Here is a 24,116-nt window from a genome sequence, read left to right as displayed (position 1 = left end):
ATATATATATATATATGACTTTTCTGTGGTTTTTTTTTTTTTTTGCCATATATGCTGACAGTGGCTCTACCAGTTTCACCAATGAGACGTCGTAGCAATAATCACATAACTCCAAACTCCATTATACCAATCAGACTCAAGCTTGCAGTTCTATGATCACGCCGGCCTGTTCAATCACATGGTGTCTATAAAGCAGTAAAGAAAAAAAAAAATCAAGTATTTAACATAGAGCGCTGCTGTTATCATGACTCGAAAGCAATGAATGTAACCTCTCTCCCAGAATCCGTTTTTATTTGACACCAATTGACCACGAAAAAACGGAGATATCCTTAAAATTCATAGGAGGAAATGTTTTCTCCACTAGAGGGCACTCATGCCCTTCGGACGAATGATGCTTCATTTTTTTGAGAATTTTAAAAAATTTTATATTTCCTTGGCTTACTCAGGAAATCAGTTGTTAAAAAAAAAAAAAAATTCAAACATCATAAACAGCTACTCACAATGTTACTCATTATTTGAGTATTCTTTTCACCAAATACCGTAATTTCCCGAATATAACGCACACTTTTCCCCCCCAAATCAACTTGTAAAATCATGGTGCGCATTATACACGGGTACAGGGATGGAGACAGAAATATATATATATTTTATAAATATAAAGACCGTTTTTTGTTTTTGTTTTTTGTTTTTATTGACACGGCCATGTTGTGTTGAATAAACGTATGCCGCGATCAGTTTCCGACCATTACGGTATGTGACGTCACCATTTTGTTTCGGTAATACTTCACTCTGGTTGTTGGAATGATTTCGTCTGTGTTAAATTCTGCTTTTTTCACTCTTCATAAAAAACAGAATTTAGTTTCTTGAACTCATTTAAGTCAACGTTTATTGCAGCTCCGCAACTCGGACCATAACAAACGTAACACAAAACAGACTTCCTGTGTCCGTCAACTATATCTGTCCCTCGGGAAACTCCAACCCAAATAAAACTAGTTCCTATTGTTACTGTCTAGTCACTAGTGTACAGCGATGCGCTCTTTCCGATTTCCGATGTAAATCCTCACTTTTATTTTACCGTATCAATCCATGGAAGAAACATTTATTCATCATGATGAAACGAGCAAATTATACAGCAAGTTATACAGCAGCCTTTAAAAGAAAAGTTACATCTGTTTTGTTTTCTCCTGGATTCTGGTAAGTTGAAGTTGTCAGATCATATTTTTACCGTACATATTGTCAGTTTACGGTAATGTTTTGAACTACCAATGTGCTATGCTGTTGCTGTGTTTCACCAGTCAGTAAAATGACATTTCTGTATCTGTACACGAGCGCTGTTTTCTCGTATTCTTCTATTTATTGGTGCTTAAATTAGGATGCGCGTTATACACGGGTACAATAATTTCCCTTAGATTTTACAAGAAAATTTGGAGTGCGCGTTTTACACGGTGCTCCTTATATTCGGGAAATTACGGGACAGTTTTTTTTTTGTTTCGTTTTTTTTAAACTTGTGCCTGTGTACATGTTTTGAATATCTCCATTTACTTGAGTAATACTATTTTGAAGTAACACTAAAAATTTTGGCAATTCACCTTTGGTCATTTCCTGTTGATTTTGGGAACTTCCTGTTGGATTTAGATCACTTTCTACTTAGAAACCCAAAACCAACAGGAAGTGACCTGAGAATATCCCAAAATGAATAGGAAGTGACTCAAAATCAACAAGAAATGTCCTGTAAATGCCCTAAAATGAACATGAAGTGACCTATAAATGCCCCCAATACTGGGGAGACTGGCTCAGTTTCAGTGCCATTGACAGCACAATTCATTTTGACTGGATTGGATGTCTAGAGCCATCAATGGCAGCCGTTGAGCTAAAATAGACAATATTCCAGTGGAAAATTTTGGTAGCAACCTGTCGGTTCCTTTTTTTCCCGCCAAACTGACATCTTTTTCAAACGATATATTGATTCTTTGCTGGAGCATATCGATAACCTTTTGGGATACAAAGTACATTACCATTTTGATATATTGTTACACCCATAGCGATATATAACTTTTATAATAACAGTAAAGCCTTGTTAGGATGAAGGGCTTTGAAAAGTAGCCATGTAAATGTATGCACGTGTGTCACTACAGAAGGCTGGGTGAGCCGTGTTCATTCATCTGTGCTTGTTTTACATCTGTTGCATGCAAGTGCAAGTCATTTACATTTTCCCCCATTCTGATGCTAAGCCCCGTGCACTATGTTTCCATACGAGTCATGGAAGCGTGACAAAGCGTTCTCCCATCCTCGCAGGGAGAATTATGTGTTTGATGGGATATATTTAGCTTTTCCACTATAGCTTCACTGGAAGTCATTAGATTATAGTGACATATTAATGTATGTACTGCTTGTGGTAGGTTTAAGCTTGAGCTGGGTTGCATCAAACGCAGGGGTGTAAAAACGGTTTTGTCGCTAGCCACATCGTACTGATGGGTTTCTTTGGAGAACATGCAAGTAAGGCTGCTGCAATTATTTGACACCCCCACCCCTCCATTTTAACTATTATTTATATTAATATTTATAATATTTATTATTTGTATTCATTTACATTTTTAAATTTAAAATATTATTTTTATTTTTTAAATTTGTATTTGTCTAGTTTAATTTTAAAGTGATTAAAATTTTCTTAATACATTCTTTTTTTTTTTTTTTAATCAAAAGACAAAAAAAAAAAAAATAGTAAAAGTACTGTTAAAAAAAGGTACTGGTATATTTAAAAAAAAAAAAAAATCCAACTAATGTTCTGTATACTTTAAATAGAGAACAACAACGTTAATAGTCTCTCATTTCTGTAGTGAGAAACAAAGTCGATGCACATGATTTTACTTTCGCCAGCCACACAAATTTATGCGGTGGGCCTGATCTAGCCCCTGGTCCTTTAGTTTGACACCTCAGCATTAAAGTGGGTAAAATAATGCATTGTATGGAATTAACTCTCGGCTCTAATTGACGGCAATAGACCATAGTCTAATCCATTTTGATTGGGAGGAGTTGGCAGCGAGTGATTCTCTATGCTGTATAACGTCACTGTGTACTAAATAGCTTTGTATTATTAATATCAGGGCTGTCAAACGATTAAAATTTTTAATCAAGTTAATTACAGCTTAAAAATTAATTAATCGTAATTAATCTCAATTCAAACCGTCTATAAAATATGCCCTATTTTTCTGTAAATTATTGTTGGAATGGAAAGATAAGACACAAGATGGATATATACATTCAACATACGGTACATAAGTACTGTATTTGTTTATTATAACATTTAATCAACAAGATGGCATTAACATGATTAACATTCTGTTAAAGCGATCCATGGATAGAAAGACTTGTAGTTCTTAAAAGATCAATGTTAGAACATGTTATAGAAATTTTATATTAAAACCCCTCTTAATGTTTTCGTTTTAATAAAGTTTGTAAAATTTTCAATCAAAAAATGAACTAGTAGCCCGCCATTGTTGATGTCATTTTAATCTGTTTGAGCGGGGCATGTGCGTTAATTGCGTCAAACATTTTAACGTGATTAATTTAAAAAATCAATTACCGCCCGTTAACGCGCTAAATTTGACAGCCCCAATTAATATACATAAAAAAATACTGTATTTTGGCACACAACAAAAGAGAATATTTTTTGGTCATTATCTTGACGACTTGGACTGAATGGAAATTCACTGGGAAGAGCAAAAGATTTTACACAAAGAAAAAAAAAACCCTTCAAAAAAGATTTATAGCCATAGGCGCAGTTTGACTTTTTTTGGCATAGGGGGCAAAACGTGTTTATGACCCCGAAACGCAGGGTCAGCAATAAAATTAACTTACAAGATACAGTGAGGAGAACAAGTATTTGATACACTGCCAATGAATTGGCAGTGTATCAAATACTTGTTCTCCCCACTGTATATACTCGGTTAGTAGCTTAGCCCATGCTCGTAAATACAGGCATCCCAGCTATGTGTTTTTGGGTGTACAGTTGTGGTCAAAAGTTTACATACACTTGGGAAGAACATAATGTCATGGCTCTCTTGAGTTTCCAGTTATTTCTACAACTCTGATTTTTTTTGCCGATAGAGTGATTGGAACAGATACTTCTTTGTCACAAAAAACATTCATGAAGTTTGGTTCTTTTATGACTTTATTATGGGTTAACAGAAAAAGTGATCAAATCTGCTGGGTCACAAATATACATACAGCAACACGAATTAGCAATTTCTTGTGAGTGATTATTGACTTGAACAATCATTGACTTGAACAAGTCAGGAAAGTCACTTGGAGCCATTTCAAAGCAGCTGTAGGTCCCAAGAGCAACAGTGCAAACAATTGTTTGTAAGTATAAAGTGCATGGCACTGTTTTGTCACTGCCATGATCAGGAAGAAAACGCAAGCTATCACCTGCTGCTGAGAGAAAATTGGTCAGGAGGGTGAAGATTCAACCGAGAATCCGCAAAAAGCAGATCTGCCAAGAATTAGAAGCTGGTGGAACACAGGTGTCAGTGTCCACAGTCAAGCGTGTTTTGCATCTCCATGGACTGAGAGGCTGCCGTGCAAGAAGGAAGCCCTTGCTCCAAAAGCGGCACCTTAAGGCTCCACTGAAGTTTGCTGCTGATCACATGGACAAAGATAAGACCTTCTGGAGGAAAGTTCTGTGGTCAGACGAAACAAAAATCGAGCTGTTTGGCCACAATGCCCAGCAATATGTTTGGAGGAGAAAAGGTGAGGCCTTTAACCCCAAGTACACCATGCCTACCGCCAAGCACGGTGGTGGTAGTACTATGCTGTGGGGCTGTTTTGCTACCAACGGAGCTGGTGCTTTACAGAGAGTAAATGGGATCATGAAGAAGGAGGATTACCTTCAAATTCTTCAAGATAACCTAACGTCGTCACCCCGAAGATTGGGTCTTGGGCGCAGTTGGGTGTTCCAACAGGACAATGACCCCAAACACACATCAAAAGTGGTCATAAATCAGGCTAGAATTAAGGTTTTTGAATGGCCTTCCCAAGTCCTGACTTAAACCCCATTGAGAACTTGTGGACAATGCTGAAGAAACAAGTCCATGCCAGAAAGCCATCAAATTTAACTGAACTGCACCAATTCTGTCAAGAGGAGTGGTCAAAGATTCAACCAGAAGCTTGCCAGAAGCTCGTGGATGGCTACCAAAAGCGCCTAATTGAAGTGAAAATGGCCAGGGGACATGTTACCAAATATTAGCGCTGCTGTATGTATATTTTTGACCCAGCAGATTTGATCACTTTTTTCTGTTCACCCATAATAGTCATAAAAGAACCAAACTTCATGAATGTTTTTTGTGACAAAGAAGTATCTGTTCCAATCACTCTATCAGAGAAAAATCCGAGTTGTAGAAATAACTGGAAACTCAAGAGAGCCATGACATTATGTTCTTCACCAGTGTATGTAAACTTTTGACCACAACTGTATGTGCGTGGCCGTGTGTATCCAAAATATTTGTGCTGTACTTGCCTGCCGATTACAGAACACGGTCCGGCGTCGGCCGCCACGGCTCCCTTTGGGTACACGTGGTCGCTCTGGTGCCCTCTGTCATTCACGCCGTAGAAAACTCCCAAGAATATAGCCACCGCTGCTAGTAGCAGCAGTGTCACTGCCAGCACGATTGTCATCTTCACCATTTTGATACACTTGCGATTGTTGCTCCCTAGATACAGAAAATGACGCATTCTCACTTAATAATTGGACTTCGATCTAATTTCGGGAACTGAGTAATTTCATGACTTTGTTATTAAGAACAGAGGTAGGGTCAGGTAAATTTGAAAGATTCAATTTGTATTTTAATCCTTTTTGCTTTGTTTTTGGAATTACAATTCAAGCATTAGTTGACTTACAGTAGTTGTGTGGTCATATTCATACCAGAAATCACACAGACTGTATCTCAGATCATCTTTTAAAAAATGAATACAAATCCCGTTAATCCATTCAAGCCTGCATATAACTACACACTTTTAAAAAATACAGTGGTACCTCTAATTACGAAATTGGTTTTGTAGTAGTTTTGTAACTTAAATTCTTTCAGTAGCGCGACGTTTTCCATGTAAATGCCCTAAGCCCCCCCAAATTCAGACATAAGTCTTTTATAATGCATAAAAATGCAATAAAACCATGTAAAAATACATGCTACAATTGGATTATTGCACAATTGAAATGACATCGGAGTTGAGCATAATGTTAAAAACCAAAAATAAAGAATAAAAGTTAATACACTCATGTAAAGCTGTCTGAACACGAGGGGCGAATGAAGAGGACGCTGGGATACACTCATGCACATACAGTAGAGGTCATCTTAGCCAATTGGATGCTAGGAATGCTAGGCAACAGCCAATGGCAGAGCAGCTATAAGCATGTTACGTTTAGTAAACTGTGGGAGCTGCAAGTACCAGCCATACTGTAATTTTGCCTTTAATATCCTGAAATTTCTTTCGTAACAAGAGACAATATTTTCCCCGTTGAGGCGTGTCTTAGCCGGAAAATTATTTATGTAAAGACGTTCGTAAGTAGAGGTACCACTGTACAGTGGGGCAAATAAGTATTGAGTCAACCACGAATTGTGCAAGTTCTCCCACATGAAAGTATTAGAGAGGCCTGTATTCGTCAACATGGGTAAACCTCAACCATGAGAGAGAGAAAGTGGGGGGAAAAAAATCACATTGTTTGATTTTTAAAGAATTTATTTGCAAATCATGGTGGAAAATAAGTATTTTGTCAATACCAAAAGTTCATCTCAATACTTTGTTATGTACCCTTTGTTGGCAATAACGGAGGCCAAACGTTTTCTGTACTCTTCACAAGCTTTTCACACACTGTTGCTGGTATTTTGGCCCATTCATCCATGCAGATCTCCTCTAGAGCAGTGAGGTTTTGGGGCTGTCGTTGGGCAACACGGACTTTCAACTTCCTCCACAGATTTTCTATGGGGTTGAGATCTGGAGACTGGCTAGGCCACTGTAGGACCTTGAAATGCTTCTTACGAAGCCACTCCTTTGTTGCCCTGGCTGTGTGTTTGGGATCATTGTCATGCTGAAAGACCCAGCCACATCTCATCTTCAATGCCCTTGCTGAGGGAAGGAGATTTTCACTCAAAATGTCTCGATACATGGCCCCATTCATTCTTTCCTTTACAAAGATCAGTCGTCCTGGTCCCTTTGCAGGAAATCAGCCCCAAAGCATGATGTTCCCCCCCCATGCTTCATGCTTGTCATCATTTTGACACCACGGGGTGAGATCTTGCATGGAGCCCCAGATCGAGGGAGATTATCAGTGGTCTTGTATGTCTTCCATTTTCAAATAATTGCTCCAACAGTTGATTTAAAAAAAAAAATTTTTTTTTTTTTACACCAAGCATTTTACCTATTGCAGATTCAGTCTTCCCAGCCTGGTGCCGGTCTACAATTATGTCTCTGGTGTTCTTCGACAGCTCCTTGGTCTTGGCCATAGTGGAGTTTGGAGTGTGACTGACTGAGATTTTGGACTAGTGTCTTTTATACCGATAATGAGTTGAAACAGGTGCCATTAATACAGGTAACGAGTGGAACCTCGTTAGACCTCGTTAGACCTTGTTATAAGAAGTTAGACCTCTTTGACAGCCAGAAATCTTGCTTGTTTGTAGGTGACCAAATACGTATTTTCCAATCTAATTTGGAAATAAATTCTTTAAAAATATCAAACAATGTGATTTTGTTTTTTCCCCCCACATTCTGTCTCTCATGGTTGAGGTTTACCCATGTTGACAATTACAGGCCTCTCTAATCTTTTCAAGTAGGAGAACTTGCACAATTGATGGTTGACTAAATACTTGTTTGCCCCACTGTACATGCGTTTAAATCATTGATTTTTGTCAAAACAGAGTAATAGTAAAACCAAAGTTTCATTCAGAGGCTAAAGATACTGATGACAGTGGCTGAACAAATCTGAACAGGGCATGGGTGTGAAGACCATAAATGGGACCCCCGGTTGGATTGTCCAATGGGTGGTGGAGAGTACTAGTGGACAATTTTTTGCGGGCCTTCCAGACAACAGGCCAAGCATCTGGCAGAGATATTATAACACTTTAAAACACTAAATTACAGCTCCGCCCATCATCTTACCTTTCTGTTTGACCCTCCTCTCGCCCAACCACGCCCACTTTACACCTGCAGACGAGGCCCCTTGCAGGCCCGGACCTGGTCGTACCCCCAGTAAGTTCCGCCCCTGTCTCATGAGTATTTGGTAACTTCCATTTTATACTGAAGCAAAGTTGATTTTTGCTCAAATTTTAAAAATTTAATGCAAGTGGCGAGACAATGTTATTAGTGTGCCTTCATTTACAGTTACAGCTACATATCAACTGAAACAGAAACAGGTAGTTCTGTTTCACAAACAAGATAATCCAGTGCATAAGTAATACGCTTTCAAAGAACTGGGAGTGAGGAAAACATTGACTCAAGGAGAGTTTAAATGAATAGAAAAAGTACAAATTTAAATGGAGTGGAGGTGACAGACATATTAACTCTAAATTTGTACATTCATCAGAAACAATCTTATTGATGATCGTATACTATTCATTTGATCGAATTACACAAGATTCCGTTTAGATAATGACAATTAGTGCAAGTGCAGCCTTACCTTGACTTTTTTTAGGGTCCTCAGCAATAAGAAGCTCTCTGCTCGTGGTTATGTTGGCAGGAATCTGCGAAGCAGGTGATATGCGACAGACTCACTCACTGTTTCTTTTCAATATTTAACCATCACTGGAGTCATAAACTTGAAAGCCGGCCTCCCGTTAAACACATTTATGAATTGCAATGCGCCAGAAGAATGCTGACGCCGCCACTCATGACACAGGCAAACAATGAAATTCATCATTACTAATCTGGGAGGAAACTTCATCTGGGTTATTTTATAGCAGCGTTAATATAGATTTTATTATAGTTGTATTATTATTATTATTATTAATGATCTTGTTCTTATTTCTAGGATTGCTATCATTACTAGCATAATTTTAGATTTAGTAGTGTATTGAAGCAGTAGTAAAGTGCTATGTAATTTATATACTATGTAGAAGTAGAAGATTGGTAATAGTATTTAAAACTTACAATGAATATATTTAGCATTAGTGGTAGCCGAGCTTTATTTGTACATTTTGGTGTTATTTTAATAACATTAGTAGTATTCAATGGTCTTGCGGGAGCAGTAGTCAAAGCAGCAACTATATTTTGTTGTATTAACACTACAACTACTAATTAAGTATAAAATTAATATTATGAGTAGAAATTGATTTTTTTTTTTTTTTTTTTTTAATAATAGTAGTTGTACTTGTAGTAGAAGTAAAGGCCATACGATTTGTTTTAATCAAAATATGAATATTGGTAGTTTTAGTACTACTACTATGCTTGTAGCATTTGTGTTAGATGTGTTTTTTGTATGTTTTTTTTAGGTTTGTCATTAGTGGTAAAAGTACCAGCAGGATAATTTAGTAGTAGTCATTATATTAATATTCATGGTTAGGAGGTGGTACGTTTACTGTTAGTGGTATTAGGAATATTTAGCTGTGTTAAGAGTAATAATACGAAAAATACTTTTATTAGTAATTACTATTAACTAGGGCTGTCAAACGATTAAAATTTTAAATCGAGTTAATTACAGCTTAAAAATTCATCGTAATTAATCGCAATTCAAACCATCTATAAAATATGCCATATTTTTCTGTAAATTATTGTTGGAATTGAAAGATAAGACACAAGATGGATATATACATTAAACACACGGTACATAAGTACTCGGGTTGTTCCGATCATGTTTTTTTTGCCCCCGATCGTTTTAGTTGAGTATTTGCCGATCCCGATATTTCCCGATCCGATTGCTTTTTTTGCTCCCGATTCAATTCCAATCATTCCCGATAATTTTTCCCGGTCATATACATTTTGGCAATGCATTAAGAAAAAAAATGAATAAAACTCGGATGAATATATACATTCAACATACAGTACATAAGTACTGTATTTGTTTATTATGACAATAAATCCACATGATGGCATTTACATTATTAACATTCTTTCAGTGAGAGGGATCCACGGATAGAAAGACTTGTAATTCTTAAAGGATAAATGTGACTTTGTATATTGTGACTAAATATTGCCATATAGTGTATCTGTTGAGCTTTCAGTAAAGGATACTGCAGCCATTTAACTGTTCTGGCCAAATGCATGATGGGAAGTGCAACCATGACTGTGCGTAGTGCTACCAATTGATATATCTTCTCTGCATTGGGAAATAACATAGGGTGTTAAGAAAAAGATCAATTACTACCTTGCTTCCCCACATTGCTCCCCACGATATTTTTAATCGTGGGGAGAGAGATTGTAAGGCTTTAGCCAATTAAAAAAAGGCTCCAAAGGCTGCCAAAATTCACTCTACTCATTTTACGCTACCTTTTACCTCTCTATATAGGTAAAACAGCGCCATGACAGATTGAGCGCGACGATGCGTGAGTGGGTCGTGCAGCACATGCATTAATTGCATAAAATATTTTAACGTGATACATTTTTAAAAAAATTAATTACCGCCGTTATCGGGATAAATTTGATAACCCTACCTTAAGCCTAAACTAAGGACTCTGGATGAGTGTAACATATTATGTTTGTCACGTTAAATACAATTAGAAAACGATTTAATTAAAAAATATCGATCGATCGGGACCATCTCTAATAAGTACTGTATTTGTTTATTATAACAATAAATCGTGTTTAAGGTCAAAAAGGAGGAAAATGTGTATATATATTTATATTGCAAAGGCGTGAGCGCAAACCCAAAGTTTTTGGAACAAAAGTTTGTTTCGTCACATTGACATATAAAAGCTAGGAAATACCACTTAGAACCTGGAACAATATAGGTGTAATATGTAATATGTGTATGTGTAATCATTCTTGGAATATATAAATGATTAGTTTTTATATTTACAATTAAAAATAAGTTTAGGGTAACACTTTATTTGAACTTGTGTCATAACACTGCCATAAGTCATAATTATGACACAGTCAGGAACATAAACAAATGCTTATGAGAGATGTCATCAAGTGTCCTAACTTTAACAAAGTTCTTAAACTCTAATCCCAACCCAAAGACATTTGAAAAAAGAAAAAAAAAATCACAATATGACATCAAAAGTTACATAACTTACTAAATGACCCTCAATGACATCTGTCATAAGCCCTCATTCATATTCATGACAGGTGTCATGTTATCATTAATAAATTGTAACAACTTTTAATATAAGTAGGAATAGAATATATTCATTTGACTATTGGCATTGCAGCAGTACTAATAGTATTTGGTGGTGCTAGTTTAGAAGTATTAGGCTGTTAAGCATGTTAAAGTGTACAAGTGTAAGTGGCAAAAGGCTGACCACCAGGAGAACACACTGCCCATGAATGAATGATTAAGAGGAAACTGCATTCAACTGTGTGACTTGCACTTTATCTGCAAAGATGGTTCAACTTGTCTGTGACAAAGATTAACTCTCATCTTGGCAACATGACGCACAGAGGCCTTTGGAAGTTTTTTTTTTTAAAGATCACATACAGCAAAGTGTTAAATGAAGCGCCTCCTCACCGAGAACGAAGGTCCACCAACCACCAGGAGGGGAGGAGGGAGGCGAAGCGGGTCAAAGAATCAAGCTGAGCCAAGAGGTGGAGGTCAAGTGGGACTGTGCACCAGAGTCCTGTCAAGTGGGAACGGAAAGGAACGCAAGAAGCTTGTGATGAAACACCCGGGACGCGACGCACTGCCCCCTCCAGAGCTCGCCCAATCGGAGAAAAGGAGGAGAGTATGCCTGCCGACTGGCCTTCTGGCTCACTCGCAAAAGCTTTTCTTGATTAATGATAAGCCTCAAATAAGACTTTAGACAAATATTTATTCAAACCAGTGAACCCGCATTGTTTTTATTTGTTTTATTATTTTTTTCTTATACAGCAGTGCTTCGAGGTGTTTTTTAATAGTAATCATTCTTCGCAGCGGATAAAGAAAATATGCCTATGAAGCTGGGAACCTCTGGGTACCTCACGATACGATTTGCGATACAAGCAGGGCATAGGCGAGCTAGGGGCAGGGGTGTTAAATTGGTTTTGGGGAAAAAGTTTCCTGAAAATTTTTGCACGCTACACTTCCAGGACGTGTTCTAACATTTCAAGTACATTCTAATAGGCTACATATAAAAAAAATGCAAAAAAAAAAAACATTTGCTGTTTCTAACCAAGATTGTATTAGCCACCTGCTATTTTGTAGCATATATACAGTAGTATGAGGCAGGGAGGAACAGCCCACTCTTACAGTATGTAAGCAGATTTACTTTATGAAAAAGGACAAATATTGGAAAATTATTAAATCAAAGATCATTCAAACTATAGGTTCCAAAACGAAACTAAAATTATCGCATAACAAACTAAATAGCTTAATTAGCAATTAACAACTGGAACACTGACTAAATAAATAGCACAGAACATGACATTTAAATGATGTTTACCTCTATAGTGCTGCAATGCATGCTGGGAGGCATGTTGTACGACAACAGTGTTGACAGCAGGTGGCAGCAGAGGTTGTCTGTCTTTCCCACGGGAAGTGAGAGATTACATTAAGCAATGATTGCCAAATGAAGCTTCTTGAAGTAATGAAGCTTTTTCTGCCAATTCAGAGCTTCATGGTGGTTCATTTGCTCTATGGCGCTATCAAGTGGTCATGAAGCCCAAGTGGCAAACCGTGTTGAAAATTCTAAGGCTATTTGTTTAAGAAAATGATATGAATGTGCTTATGTTTCTGTCTGGAAAAAAGCAACAAATATAAGGACAACTATAAGGATACTTTGATAGTCATTTATGTTTAGAAAAAATAGCCTCTACAGTGTTTTGGCAAAATATAAATAATATAAATATATACCGTATATGGCGGAAAAAACAGACAAGACTGAAAAAGCAGTTTTTGCTCTTGCACTCCTCTTTAAAAGAAACTGCTGTATTTTAAGCAATAACAACTGTTGTGTTTGATAGAACAATATGTTTATATGCTGCCATAGCAGATTCATGGCGCATTAAGCCCCTGAACTATTTTTAATTTGCCTGTTATACCCTGAAAACCCCCATTTACAGATGTCGCGCACCCGTTTTTGTTTCAACCCAGCCATGAAAACAAGGTAATTATATTTATTATTCAAAATGTCCGTCATTTTTAACTTAGAATCATTAATTGATGTCTAATATTTTGTTTAAGAAAAAAAAGACTTTATAAAATTATTCACTCGCATATTTTAAACTTTTAAACAAATTACGTCACAATGAAAAAAATGCCGTCTGTAAAAAAGTAACGGATATCTACCTCATAACTATCGCCAAAGTGTATTTTTTTGTTAATGTCGCATTTTCCCCGAAATGTTAGATGAGAAATAATCAATCCGAAAGAAAAATTGATTTTTTTTTTTTTTTTTTAAAGGGGTAAATATATGAAAAAGAAAATCTCGACCACTCCTTGATGTCTGCGATTTCTGCATCGCGACCCTTGTTATATTACATGTTTTACCCATGAAATCCCCCAAAAATCCAGGTATGCCCATTCACAGCTGTGTCATGACACTCAGTGATACATGCGACATCGAGTTTTTCGATCGAAACAAGGTAAGTACGCGATAATATCTCGTTAACGTCATGGCGTCTGTAATTCTGCTCCCGTGTGCTCTCGCCTCCAGATAGGGTTTTGCCGTTTAAAAAACATATTTCTTTTTAAAATGCCCTCCTGTCCCAAAATTTTCTTCCCCCAGAAAGTTGAGATTTTAAGCTTTCCAATGATGTATCACACATGCATATCGGACAATTTTGAAATTTGGCCAAATTGGTGGTCTCAGAGCGGAACTTTGAATCACCTGAGTGTTTTCCGCCATATATATTTTTCAGTTGGGGGGCTCCTAGCGACACGTCGCTTCGGACACTTAGTCACCCAGAGGGCCTGTGTTAGGTTTTGTTTGTTTTCTCCTAGTGTGACTTGTCCCTGTGATTGCCCATTGATTTCACCTGAAGTGCCTTCTCCTAGTCTATCCTCCTGTGCTCACCTGTTCCTTGTTGTCTCGTTAACCCTTGTCTGCGTGTGTGTATATAAGCTCCCATTTTCTGTTCACTCCTTGTTGCGTCATTGTCAATGCCCATGTGCTCGTCAATGTCTGTGTCGGTGTCTGAGTCAAGTCCTGTCCAAGCCCTCGTGTATTCGTCCCTCCGATTTAAGTAAGTTTTGTTTGAATCTTGCCCTTTTGATCCCCAGTGGTTTTGGTTGTACTTTGTGTTTTTGTTAGATATCATTAAAACGTTTTTTGAGTTCATCGCCATCTGCCTTGCCGCATTTTGTTCCCTGCAATTGGGTCCACACATCCTGCCTGCCTGCCCGCGTCCCTGACAGAATGACGCAACCAATTGTGGACCCAGCGGGAAAACTTCGGCACCAGCGTGCACGCCGACCACCATCCGCATGTTTTTCCTCGCCACATTTTTTTGGATTCAGATTTTTCTGATTTTGAGGAAGATCATGACAGCCTGGATACCCAGGCTCACAATAACAATTATCTCACAATATGGCGATATAACAATTATCGATACATGGCTCAGGAAATACCGTTTATTCTATTTTATTATACAAGTCATAAACAGAAAAACAAGCTCTTTTCATCCTTCTGATTGTTGAAATTCGCCTCCCCAACCAAAGCCGCATGGAAACAGCGAAAGCCAAAAAAGCCGCTCGGCCGATGCTGCCTCGCGTGCGCCAACCGGGAAGGCGGAACTTCGCGCGTTCTCTTCTTATTTTAACCCTTTGTACTGACTCCATGTTTCAAAAGTTTAAAGAAGACTCACCGAAAACAGGTTGACAATTTATTCGTCGTCAATGGTCAAAAACAAGGCAAAAACAGACGACGGAGGGAGCAATGCTGAATCCAAAGCAAGGCTACATAGCAGATGTTTCCGAGCAGCAAATCTGTCTTATCTCAGTGTCCAGTGTTTTTTAAGTCTGTGGGCCGGCCGAAGGTGTGTCCGTGCGTTGCTTTGGGATCATCCCTCTCTGGCCGGTTTCGGGCTGTTTAGGTTCGTGCGTGGATGAGATGTGGTTGCCACAGCGACCGACGCTGGTCTTGATGTCACAAGCGCCTGCCATCAACTTTGTTATCCGGGCTGGCACTACTTGTTTTAGGACAAAGCGCGCTGGTCTTTGTCCTTGTTCGTTTGTCGGGAGGACTGATTGCCAGAGTTGGTGGGTCAATCTTGCTCGTGGCGCCCACGTTGGGCTTCTGTGATAAGATGGCGTTGTGTATCTATTCTGTTTCTTTGAACTATGGTGTGCTATTTATTTTACATTAGGTGTGTTAGAGAAGTGCAGTTCTACAGTGAATATGAGAAATGATACTATTCCCTGATTGATTATATTACGTGTGTTCGAGTAATGCAAACAGTTAGACGGTGCCTACGAGAAACGGTACAATTTTTCCTTTTCCCCCTCATGAGCGCCGATAAGGTGATTCACTTTACTGTGTTCAAGGCCACTGAGTGAAGTCTGCCTATACTATAGTTAAATGAATGTGTTATACTAATGCAAACATTTATATGGTGTGTGCGAGAACGGTACCTTTTCCCTTTTCCTGAGTTTATCAATAGTAGGGGAGGGTGTTGAACGAATGTTCATTCGCTGCCATCCCTCCCAGTTCAAACGGATTGGACGTCTATGGCGGTCAATGGCAACCCATGAGTTTAATTTTTTTAGGCATTTCAGGTTATCTGCCGTTGATTTTCATTCAGTTCCTGATAAATTCAAGGCATTTCTGGGTCACGTCCTGTTGATTTTGGGTTACAGGACACGAAGTGACCAAGGAATCATCCTCAAATGAATAGGCAGTGACTCAAACTCAACAGGAAGTGACCTGTAAATGTCCTAAAATGAAAAGAAAGTGACCTGTAAATGTCCACTAATCTGGGAAACTGGCTCCAAATGCTCTGGTTACTGTTTGTTCATTCGCCCCGCCACGTCAACATGGATTGGACATCAAGCACTGTCAATGGCAGCCAATGAGCTAACATTGGCACCGTTCTCTTGGAAGACGTTGGTAGCAACTGGTTGTTTTTGTTTTTGTTTTTCTTTCAAAGTGTGACCTTTTAAAACAATCTATCAATACTTGGCAGGAGCATATCGATAACCTTTTATGTTACAAAGTATCACGATACACGTTTCACCATTTTCATATTTGTAATACCCCTACTTTAGAGTATATAAAAATACGGTACAACCACATGAACTGCGCCACTCACTCACATCTAGTGCGTTAAGAGGTTAAGAGTAGTCAGTGCTTGCCTTATAAATACATTTTTATTTCAAAACTCTAATAATTATGATGAGTATTCACTTCATAGTAGATTTTACGGTTATTTGCTGCCTGCTTAGTTCCAGCTGTAGAAACATTGCCTAATTTTAGTGTTTTCCCAGCTGCGGCAAGTTCACTGTATTAAAAGTCCACATTTTTTGTCACTGCAGCCCCAATACAAACAGCCACATACTGTACTTTGCACCATGACAGATTTATTTAGATGACGCATGTTGGTATACGGTGAGTAATAGAAAAACGCGAATTATGCCACTGTAATATTTTTATATTGATTGAAAAATAGCCGGTATTGTTACGGTTTTCAACGGCCGAGGACGTAAAGTGCAGGACGAGGCAGATTAGGTGTTGGCCCCAAAACTAATAAAATATTTATTTAATAAAAACATCCTCCTTACAGGATAAGCGGCTTGGAAAATGAATGAATGCATCCTCCTTACATAAATAAAAACGTGCAAATAAAAGACAAACTATCAAATAAATGGGCATAGACCTGGCATGAAGCAAGACAAGGAACATGATAAACGCAACATGGATGACGACCTGACAAACACTGACCTGAAACAGGGCACTTAAATACACAAAACTGACAAAATGTTGCTGCAGAAAATTATGCTGAACTTTTTATTTTTATATATTTTATATTTTCAATTCAATTTGTTCATTGGAGGGATGGGTGCATACCCGAGTTAGAGAAGGGGGCGCCAAGTTGTTTTGGAGAGGGGGGAAAGGATCCTGATGCTTCGCTTCCGGAAGGTTTTCTAACATATCAATATCATGGATACTTACAGTGGGGCAAAAAAGTAATTAGTCAACCACCAATTGTGCAAGTTCTCCTACTTGAAAAGATTAGAGAGGCCTGTAATTGTAAACATGGGTAAACCTCAACCATGAGAGACAGAACGTGGAAAAAACAACAACAGAAAATCACATTGTTTGATTTTTAAAGAATTCATTTCCAAATTAGAGTGGAAAAAAGGTATTTGGTCACCTACAAACAAGCAAGATTTCTGGCTGTCAAAGAGGTCTAACTTCTTCTAACGAGGTCTAACGAGGTTCCACTCGTTACCTGTACTAATGGCACCTGTTTTAACTCATTATCGGTATAAAAAACACCTGTCCACAACCTCAGTCAGTCAAACTCCAAACTCCACTATGGCCAAGACCAAAGAGCTGTTGAAGGACACCAGAGACAAAATTGTAGACCTGCACCAGGCTGGGAGGACTGAATCTGCAATAGGTAAAATGCTTGGTGTAAAGAAATCAACTGTGGGAGCAATTATTAGAAAATGGAAGACATACAAGACCACTGATAATCTCCCTCGATCTGGGGCTCCATGCAAGATCTCACCCCGTGACGTCAAAATAATAACAAGAACGGTGAAAAATCCCAGAACCACACGGGGCGATCTAGTGAATGACCTACAGAGAGCTGGGACCACAGTAACAAAGGCTACAATCAGCAACACAATGCGCCGCCAGGGACTCAAATCCAGAGGTGTCCCCCTGCTGAAGAAAGTACACGTCCAGGCCCGTCTGCGGTTCGCTAGAGAGCATTTGGATGATCCAGAAGAGGATTGGGAGAATGTGTTATGGTCAGATTAAACCAAAATAGAACTGCTCTTGTGTTTAGAGGAGAAAGAATACTGAATTGTATCCAAAGAACACCATACCCACTGTGAAGCATGGGGGTGGAAACATCATGCTTTGGGGCTGTTTTTCTGCAAAGGGACTAGGACGACTGATCTGTATAAAGGAAAGAATGAATGGGGCCATGTATCGAGAGATTTTGAGTGAAAATCTCCTCCCATCAGTAAGGACATTGAAGATGAGACGTGGCTGGGTCTTTCAGCATGACAATGATCCCAAACACACAGCCAGGGCAACAAAGGAGTGGTTTGGTAAGAAGCATTTCAAGGTCCTGGAGTGGCCTAGCCAGTCTCCAGATCTCAACCCCATAGAAAATCTGTGGAGGGAGTTGAAAGTCCATGTTGCCCAACAACAGCCCCAAAACATCACTGCTCTAGAGGAGATCTGCATGGAGGAATGAGCCAAAATACCAGCACCAGTGTTTGAAAAGCTTGTGAAGAGTTATGGTAAATGTTTGGCCTCCGTTATTGCCAACAAAGGGTACGTAACAAAATATTGAGATGAACTTTTGGTATTGACCAAATACTAATTTCCCACCATTATTTGCAAATAAATTCTTTAAAAATCAAACAATTTGATTTTATGTTTTTTTCCCACACATTCTGTGTTTCATGGTTGAGGTTTACCCATGTTGACAGTTACAGGCCTCTCTAATATTTTCAAGTGGGAGAACTTGCACAATTAGTGGTTGACTAAATACTTATTTGCTCCGCTGTATATTTAAATGGAACTTTGTGTGTACGTGTGTGTCTGTGAACTAACTCTCCATGGACTCTGAAACGGAAGGCTGTATTTTAAAGAAATTATACTTAGTTGTACTCTATGTGTCTGGGAGTGTTCTTAGATGGGTTTGATCTGTGTGGGCCTCCATTTAGTGCCATCTTGGCGGCAAATGACTTGTCTTTTGCGATTGCAATTCGCAGTTGGCTTTCAAATTTAACAGTTCATATACAATTTAAATGTGCTGTGAGTATACATTGTGGCTTTGACTACTCCAAAACAAGGCACTGACTTACAAAAAAAAAGAAAAGAAAAGGTTGTTTATACTGTAGGGAAAGTTATTGTTATTGTGTGTTATGCCCGCAATGATTCCTGGTAGCTGTGGCATTCATGACTGAGAGAGGTGGTTGCCGTTCTTATGTTCTGGTGTTTTTTGTTCAATAAAGGCACTGTCTCTTGGGGTCATGCGGTGTATGGGGCAAAAGAGCAACTCGTCTAAAAACATAAAAACTGTCATTCTTCTCCACCTCGCTTGCCATAATATTGTACATAGTGATGTTAAAGTGATTGCACATTAACCCTTTTATGGTGTCCTTTTATTATTACTACATTCTAGCTGCATCTCTAAGGGAAGTAGGTTTTATCTTCCATTCGGTTTTATTGCGTTTATGTTACACAAACCCGAGCAACGCTAGGCCATACTACTCGATAAATCCGTCCAGCATACGTAAAAAAAATTTAAAAAATCATGGGGAAGCCCTGATTTTGAGGTTTCTTATGTGTCGATTTAACAAACATTGCTCCAAACAACCCAGAACAAGTATTATTCCGGGCCATTCTGTTAGTAATGGCTAAAGTTGTGAAAATAGGTTTACAAAATACAATAGTTTAAAATTTTGAGTGGGATGGGGGTAGGGACCTTGCTACTCTTTTGCCTAGGACAGCTAATCACCCAGGGCTGGCCCTGGATTGGGGGGCATGAGAAACATGACATTTTAGGGCGTAATCCAGATTTGTGTTGTATTTTAAAATATATTTCCAAATATTTTTACGGGGGATTTGCTCTTAAAGTAAGCACAGTGGTACATCTACATACAAAGTTAATTCATTCCAGGACCTTGTTTGTAAGTCGACATGGTCGTATGTCAAGCAGGATTTCCCCATAAGAATACAATATAATTCCTTAATTTGTTCCACAGCCCGAAAACCTACACTAAATCCTTAACAAATACTGCTGTTAACATTGCAAATAGCAAATACTGCTGTTAATGCAAATAGCAATTTCATAGGGCAAGACAGATTATGAATAAAAATTGGAATAATAATATGATAATAATTATACCAGTATTAATGTAACAAATCGGATTCTTATGTGCATAGGCGGATTTTAAGGGTGGGGGTAAGGTGGGCCGAAAAGTGTCATTGCATGAAATTGACTTTCCTATACTGTATCCTAGCCAAAATGTGGCCCAAAAACAAGTAAAAAAAAAAAAAATCAAAGAAAAATAGCTTTCATGCAGTGGCGCCTCCAGAAATTTTTCATAGGGGTGGCCAGATGGGGCCACTTAAAATCTTGGGGTGGCCAAAACTAAAAGCCATAATTTCAGGTTTTCATGATATTATTGCACTAAAAAGGTCAGGGGTAAACTATCAGAAAGACTTAAGGACACGGCTACTGATATACTTTGGTGTATTGTGTAATATTTGATGTTTCTAATGATTTAATGTGCATAGTCCATAACTGTCCAGTCAACATTTTGAGTTCCATAACAATTCTGTTTTATTGCGTTATGTATATATTAGGCATAAGGTGTACATTTAACTAGGGCTGTCAAACGATTACAATTTTCAATCGAGTTAATCACAGCTTAAAAATTAATTAATCGTAATAAATCGCAATTCAAACCATCTCTAAAATATGCCATATTTTTCTGTAAATTATTGTTGGAATGGAAAGATGAGACAAGACGGATATATACATTCAACATACTGTACATAAGTACTGTATTTGTTTATTATAACAATAAATCCACAAGATGGCATTAACATTATTAACATTCTTTCTGTGAAAGGGATCCACGGATAGAAAGACTTGTAATTCTTATAGGATAAATGTGAGTTTGTATATTGTGACTAAATATTGCCATTTAGTGTATTTGTTGAGCTTTCAGTAAATGATACTGTAGCGACTTAACTGTTCTGCCCAAATGCATGATGGGAAGTGGTGCAACCATGACTGTGTGTGGTGGCTGCAAATGTTATATCTTCTCTGCATTGGGTACACTACAGGGTGTTAAGAAAACAATCAACTCCTGTCATTCTTCCCCACGTCGCTTCCCACAATATTTATAGTTGCTGTGGGAGAGATGACAAAGCTTTTGCCAATTAAAAGCACGACCCCAATGAATGCTTGTATCTACTGCACTCTGTCTCTCATCTCTGTATATAAGTAAAACGGCGCCATTGTAGGCTGTTTACGGCAATGCGTGAATGAGTCGTACCGCGACTGTGTTAGTTGCGATAAATATTTTCATGTGATTAATTTAAAAAATTAGTTACCGCCCGTTAACGCGATAAATTTGACAGCCCTACATTTAACAAAACAAAATAAATGCATTCATTTGGGATGAAATGCATAACTGAAGCTACAACAATGTAACTATATACTGGCAAGCGGGGTGACCAGTGGGGTGGCCAAACAATTTATAGGGGTGGCCGTGGCCACCCCTGGCCACCCCCTGGTGGCGCCACTGCTTTCACGTGCATTTTTTGGGGAGTTTTTTGAGTTTCAAATTTATTTTTGCATTCAAACACATTTTTTTTTAAATTGAAGCGACATAGTTTTTGGTTGAATAATAAAGACACAAATCTACCTCCATATGGCTCCACCCAGGGGATACCATTTTTGACTGGGGTAACTACATTGGCACGACACCGACGGGCGTACCATATTCAATGGATGACAATCTTGGCGAAAAGAATTAGAATTACAATTCCCCTCAAGAATGATGGGAAACAAAAAACACTCATTGTCAACTTATTATAAATATTCTTGTAAGTTAATTTTATTGCTGACACTGCGTTTCGGGGCCATCAACATGTTGTGCCCCCCCCCGCCCCAAAAGTCAAACTCTCGCCAATGATTGGACGTGTATCCCCGTCAATGGAAGCCAACAGATTGACTTTCTGAATGTTGTCTAGTGATTCTGTTGATGCTTGTGTTTTGAGAGGTCAGGCCAGCAGCTGTTAAGAGAGCGCTCCTCTGATTGGCTGAGAGCAAAAAGCGCGTGCACGGGGGATGCGAGTGGGGAAAGAAAGGGGGACGAAAGAGCGCAGACTTCCCACAGACCGCTCTCACGTTGTGCAGCGTTCAAACTTTCCTCAGCATGGATGCCTCCGCATTGCATTCGTCTACTCTCCCGTTCACGCGTCCTCACAACAAAGCTTACTCTCGGGAGTGATGGGCTCCAAGTTAAGCAGGCAGAGAAGTCTCGATTTGGAAAGCAGGTGGACAAAGCGACGGCGGCAGAGGAATGAAGCGCCGGTGCAAAGCGACAGAGGAGGCGGCGGAGGGGAACTGCTGTTTACCTCCTTGATGCTCAAGTCGGACAAGCTGCCGGCGATGCTGCGCAAAAGCAACCACAGCCCGTACGTCCAGCGGGTGGCTTGGATCCGCGACATCCAGCGACATCTTCGGGAGCACCGCTCCGAGCAAGCGGGCGAAGTGCTCAAACTGCTGAGAAAGGTGACAAGACACAACAATTGTGTTTACTTTACTCTTACTTTAAAGTTTGTTCAAGCACACATTGTTACACATACTTGCGCAATACCTACTACTACTTCAAATGAATTGGACGTCTATCACCGTCATTGGTAGCCAATTTAAACCAGAAGTGCATAGACTGTAATTGAGTAGCATATATCGTAGCCCGTTTAAAGCATTGCCTTGTACTTAAATATATAACATTGCTTGAAATATGAGTTTAATTTGTTCCCTGGGCCACTCAAAAGGTCTTTTGTCATCGATATTAATATTGTATTCACCTGAATAGTCCAATTGACTATCCACCCGGGGGCAGTATAAGACAGATAGGAAGACCGTTCATAAAAAAAAAAAAAAAAAAAAAAAAAAACGAAAAAAAAACAGTATGGAACTAATGTCTGTTGTTTTTCACAGAGGATAAAGAATATGACCGTTGTGTACTGTTATTAGGAGTGTCCATCACCAATTTCATGTTGATACGATACAATATCAGTTCTTTGGACAGGTTATAATACAGGGTGTTCCAAAATGTTTGACCCTATTTCGTAGGCCAATAATTTTGACAATTTTCGTTGGAATGACCTCAAATTTTCACAGCTTCTGTAGAAACATTCCAAGTTTTTGTGTGTAACGTTCGGCATTTCTTAACCTGAAAAGATAGAAATGCCATTCATTTCAAAAGAAAAGGCATTTTGCGCATAAACGGCTTTTAAGTGGGGGGGGGGGCCAGGGGCCAGGCCCCCCCTGGTGGCCGAAAAGTGTCATTGCATGAAATATGACTTTCCTATATATATATATATATATATATATATATATATATATATATAAAGTTGTAAAGCAATAAAACTGCAACAAAAATAAATGAAATGAATAAAATAATTTATTTTTATAATGGGTCAAAATTATTTTTCAAACAGATCATGTGACTAGCACGTTAGACGGTCATTTGCTTTGCATATGATGTAATACGGTATACTGTAAAAAAAAAAAATAGAGGAGGGCAATTTTATTTTTCAAATGATTTTTTTCATTGATTGAAAATATTTTTTTTTGATTGAAGCAACTTTTTTGGGATTGAATGATTTGGACACAAACGTCCTACTCATAATATGGCCCGAACACAAAAAGGATTGCTTTAATCAAAGAAAACTTTTTCAATGAAAAATTAAGTGTTCAAATGCAAATTTTTCAATGTCAAACATTTTTTCACATTCAAAAACGTTTTCTATGATTAAAACTTTTCTTTTTTTGATTGAAGTGATTTTTCTTTTTTGAAAATATATATTTTTTTGAAGCAACATTTTTGATTGACTAATAAAGACAAAAACATCCTAGCCAAAATGTGGCCCAAACACAAATCAACATTACTTCAATCAAAAAAGTTGCTTCAGTAAAAAAAACTTGACTCCAATCAAAAAAAAAAAAAAAAAAAAAAAATCAGAGAAAAATAGCTGTCATGTGCATTTTTTTGAGTTTCATATTTATTTTGGCATTTTTTTGATTGAAGCGACTTTTTTTTTTTTTTTTGAAAATATATATTTTGA

At 38.3% G+C, this 24,116-nt stretch overlaps 1 protein-coding gene across 4 annotated transcripts in view; it reads right to left on the bottom strand.

The window, feature by feature from the left end:
• Nucleotides 1-24,116, bottom strand: part of LOC130905310 (glutathione hydrolase 1 proenzyme-like) — a 59,347-nt gene that overhangs the window by 13,727 nt on the left and 21,504 nt on the right. For 2 of the 4 annotated variants that reach the window (XM_057818587.1, XM_057818586.1), the window contains exons 3-5: nucleotides 22,398-22,545; nucleotides 8,669-8,732; nucleotides 5,516-5,708 (exon numbers count right to left, since the gene is read on the bottom strand). In XM_057818587.1, the coding sequence (XP_057674570.1) occupies nucleotides 5,516-5,708; nucleotides 8,669-8,732; nucleotides 22,398-22,545 (405 nt within the window). Of the gene's footprint in view, nucleotides 1-5,515; nucleotides 5,709-8,668; nucleotides 8,733-11,653; nucleotides 12,531-22,397; nucleotides 22,546-24,116 lie in introns of those variants that run through there. The other 2 variants (XM_057818588.1, XM_057818589.1) reach the window with 2 other exon arrangements.

Source organism: Corythoichthys intestinalis, chromosome 17, assembly GCF_030265065.1.
Source record: "Corythoichthys intestinalis isolate RoL2023-P3 chromosome 17, ASM3026506v1, whole genome shotgun sequence".
Classification (NCBI taxonomy): domain Eukaryota; kingdom Metazoa; phylum Chordata; class Actinopteri; order Syngnathiformes; family Syngnathidae; genus Corythoichthys; species Corythoichthys intestinalis.
The sequence above is the reverse complement of the archived record's forward strand: the minus strand, read 5'-3'. Positions and strand labels throughout refer to the sequence as shown.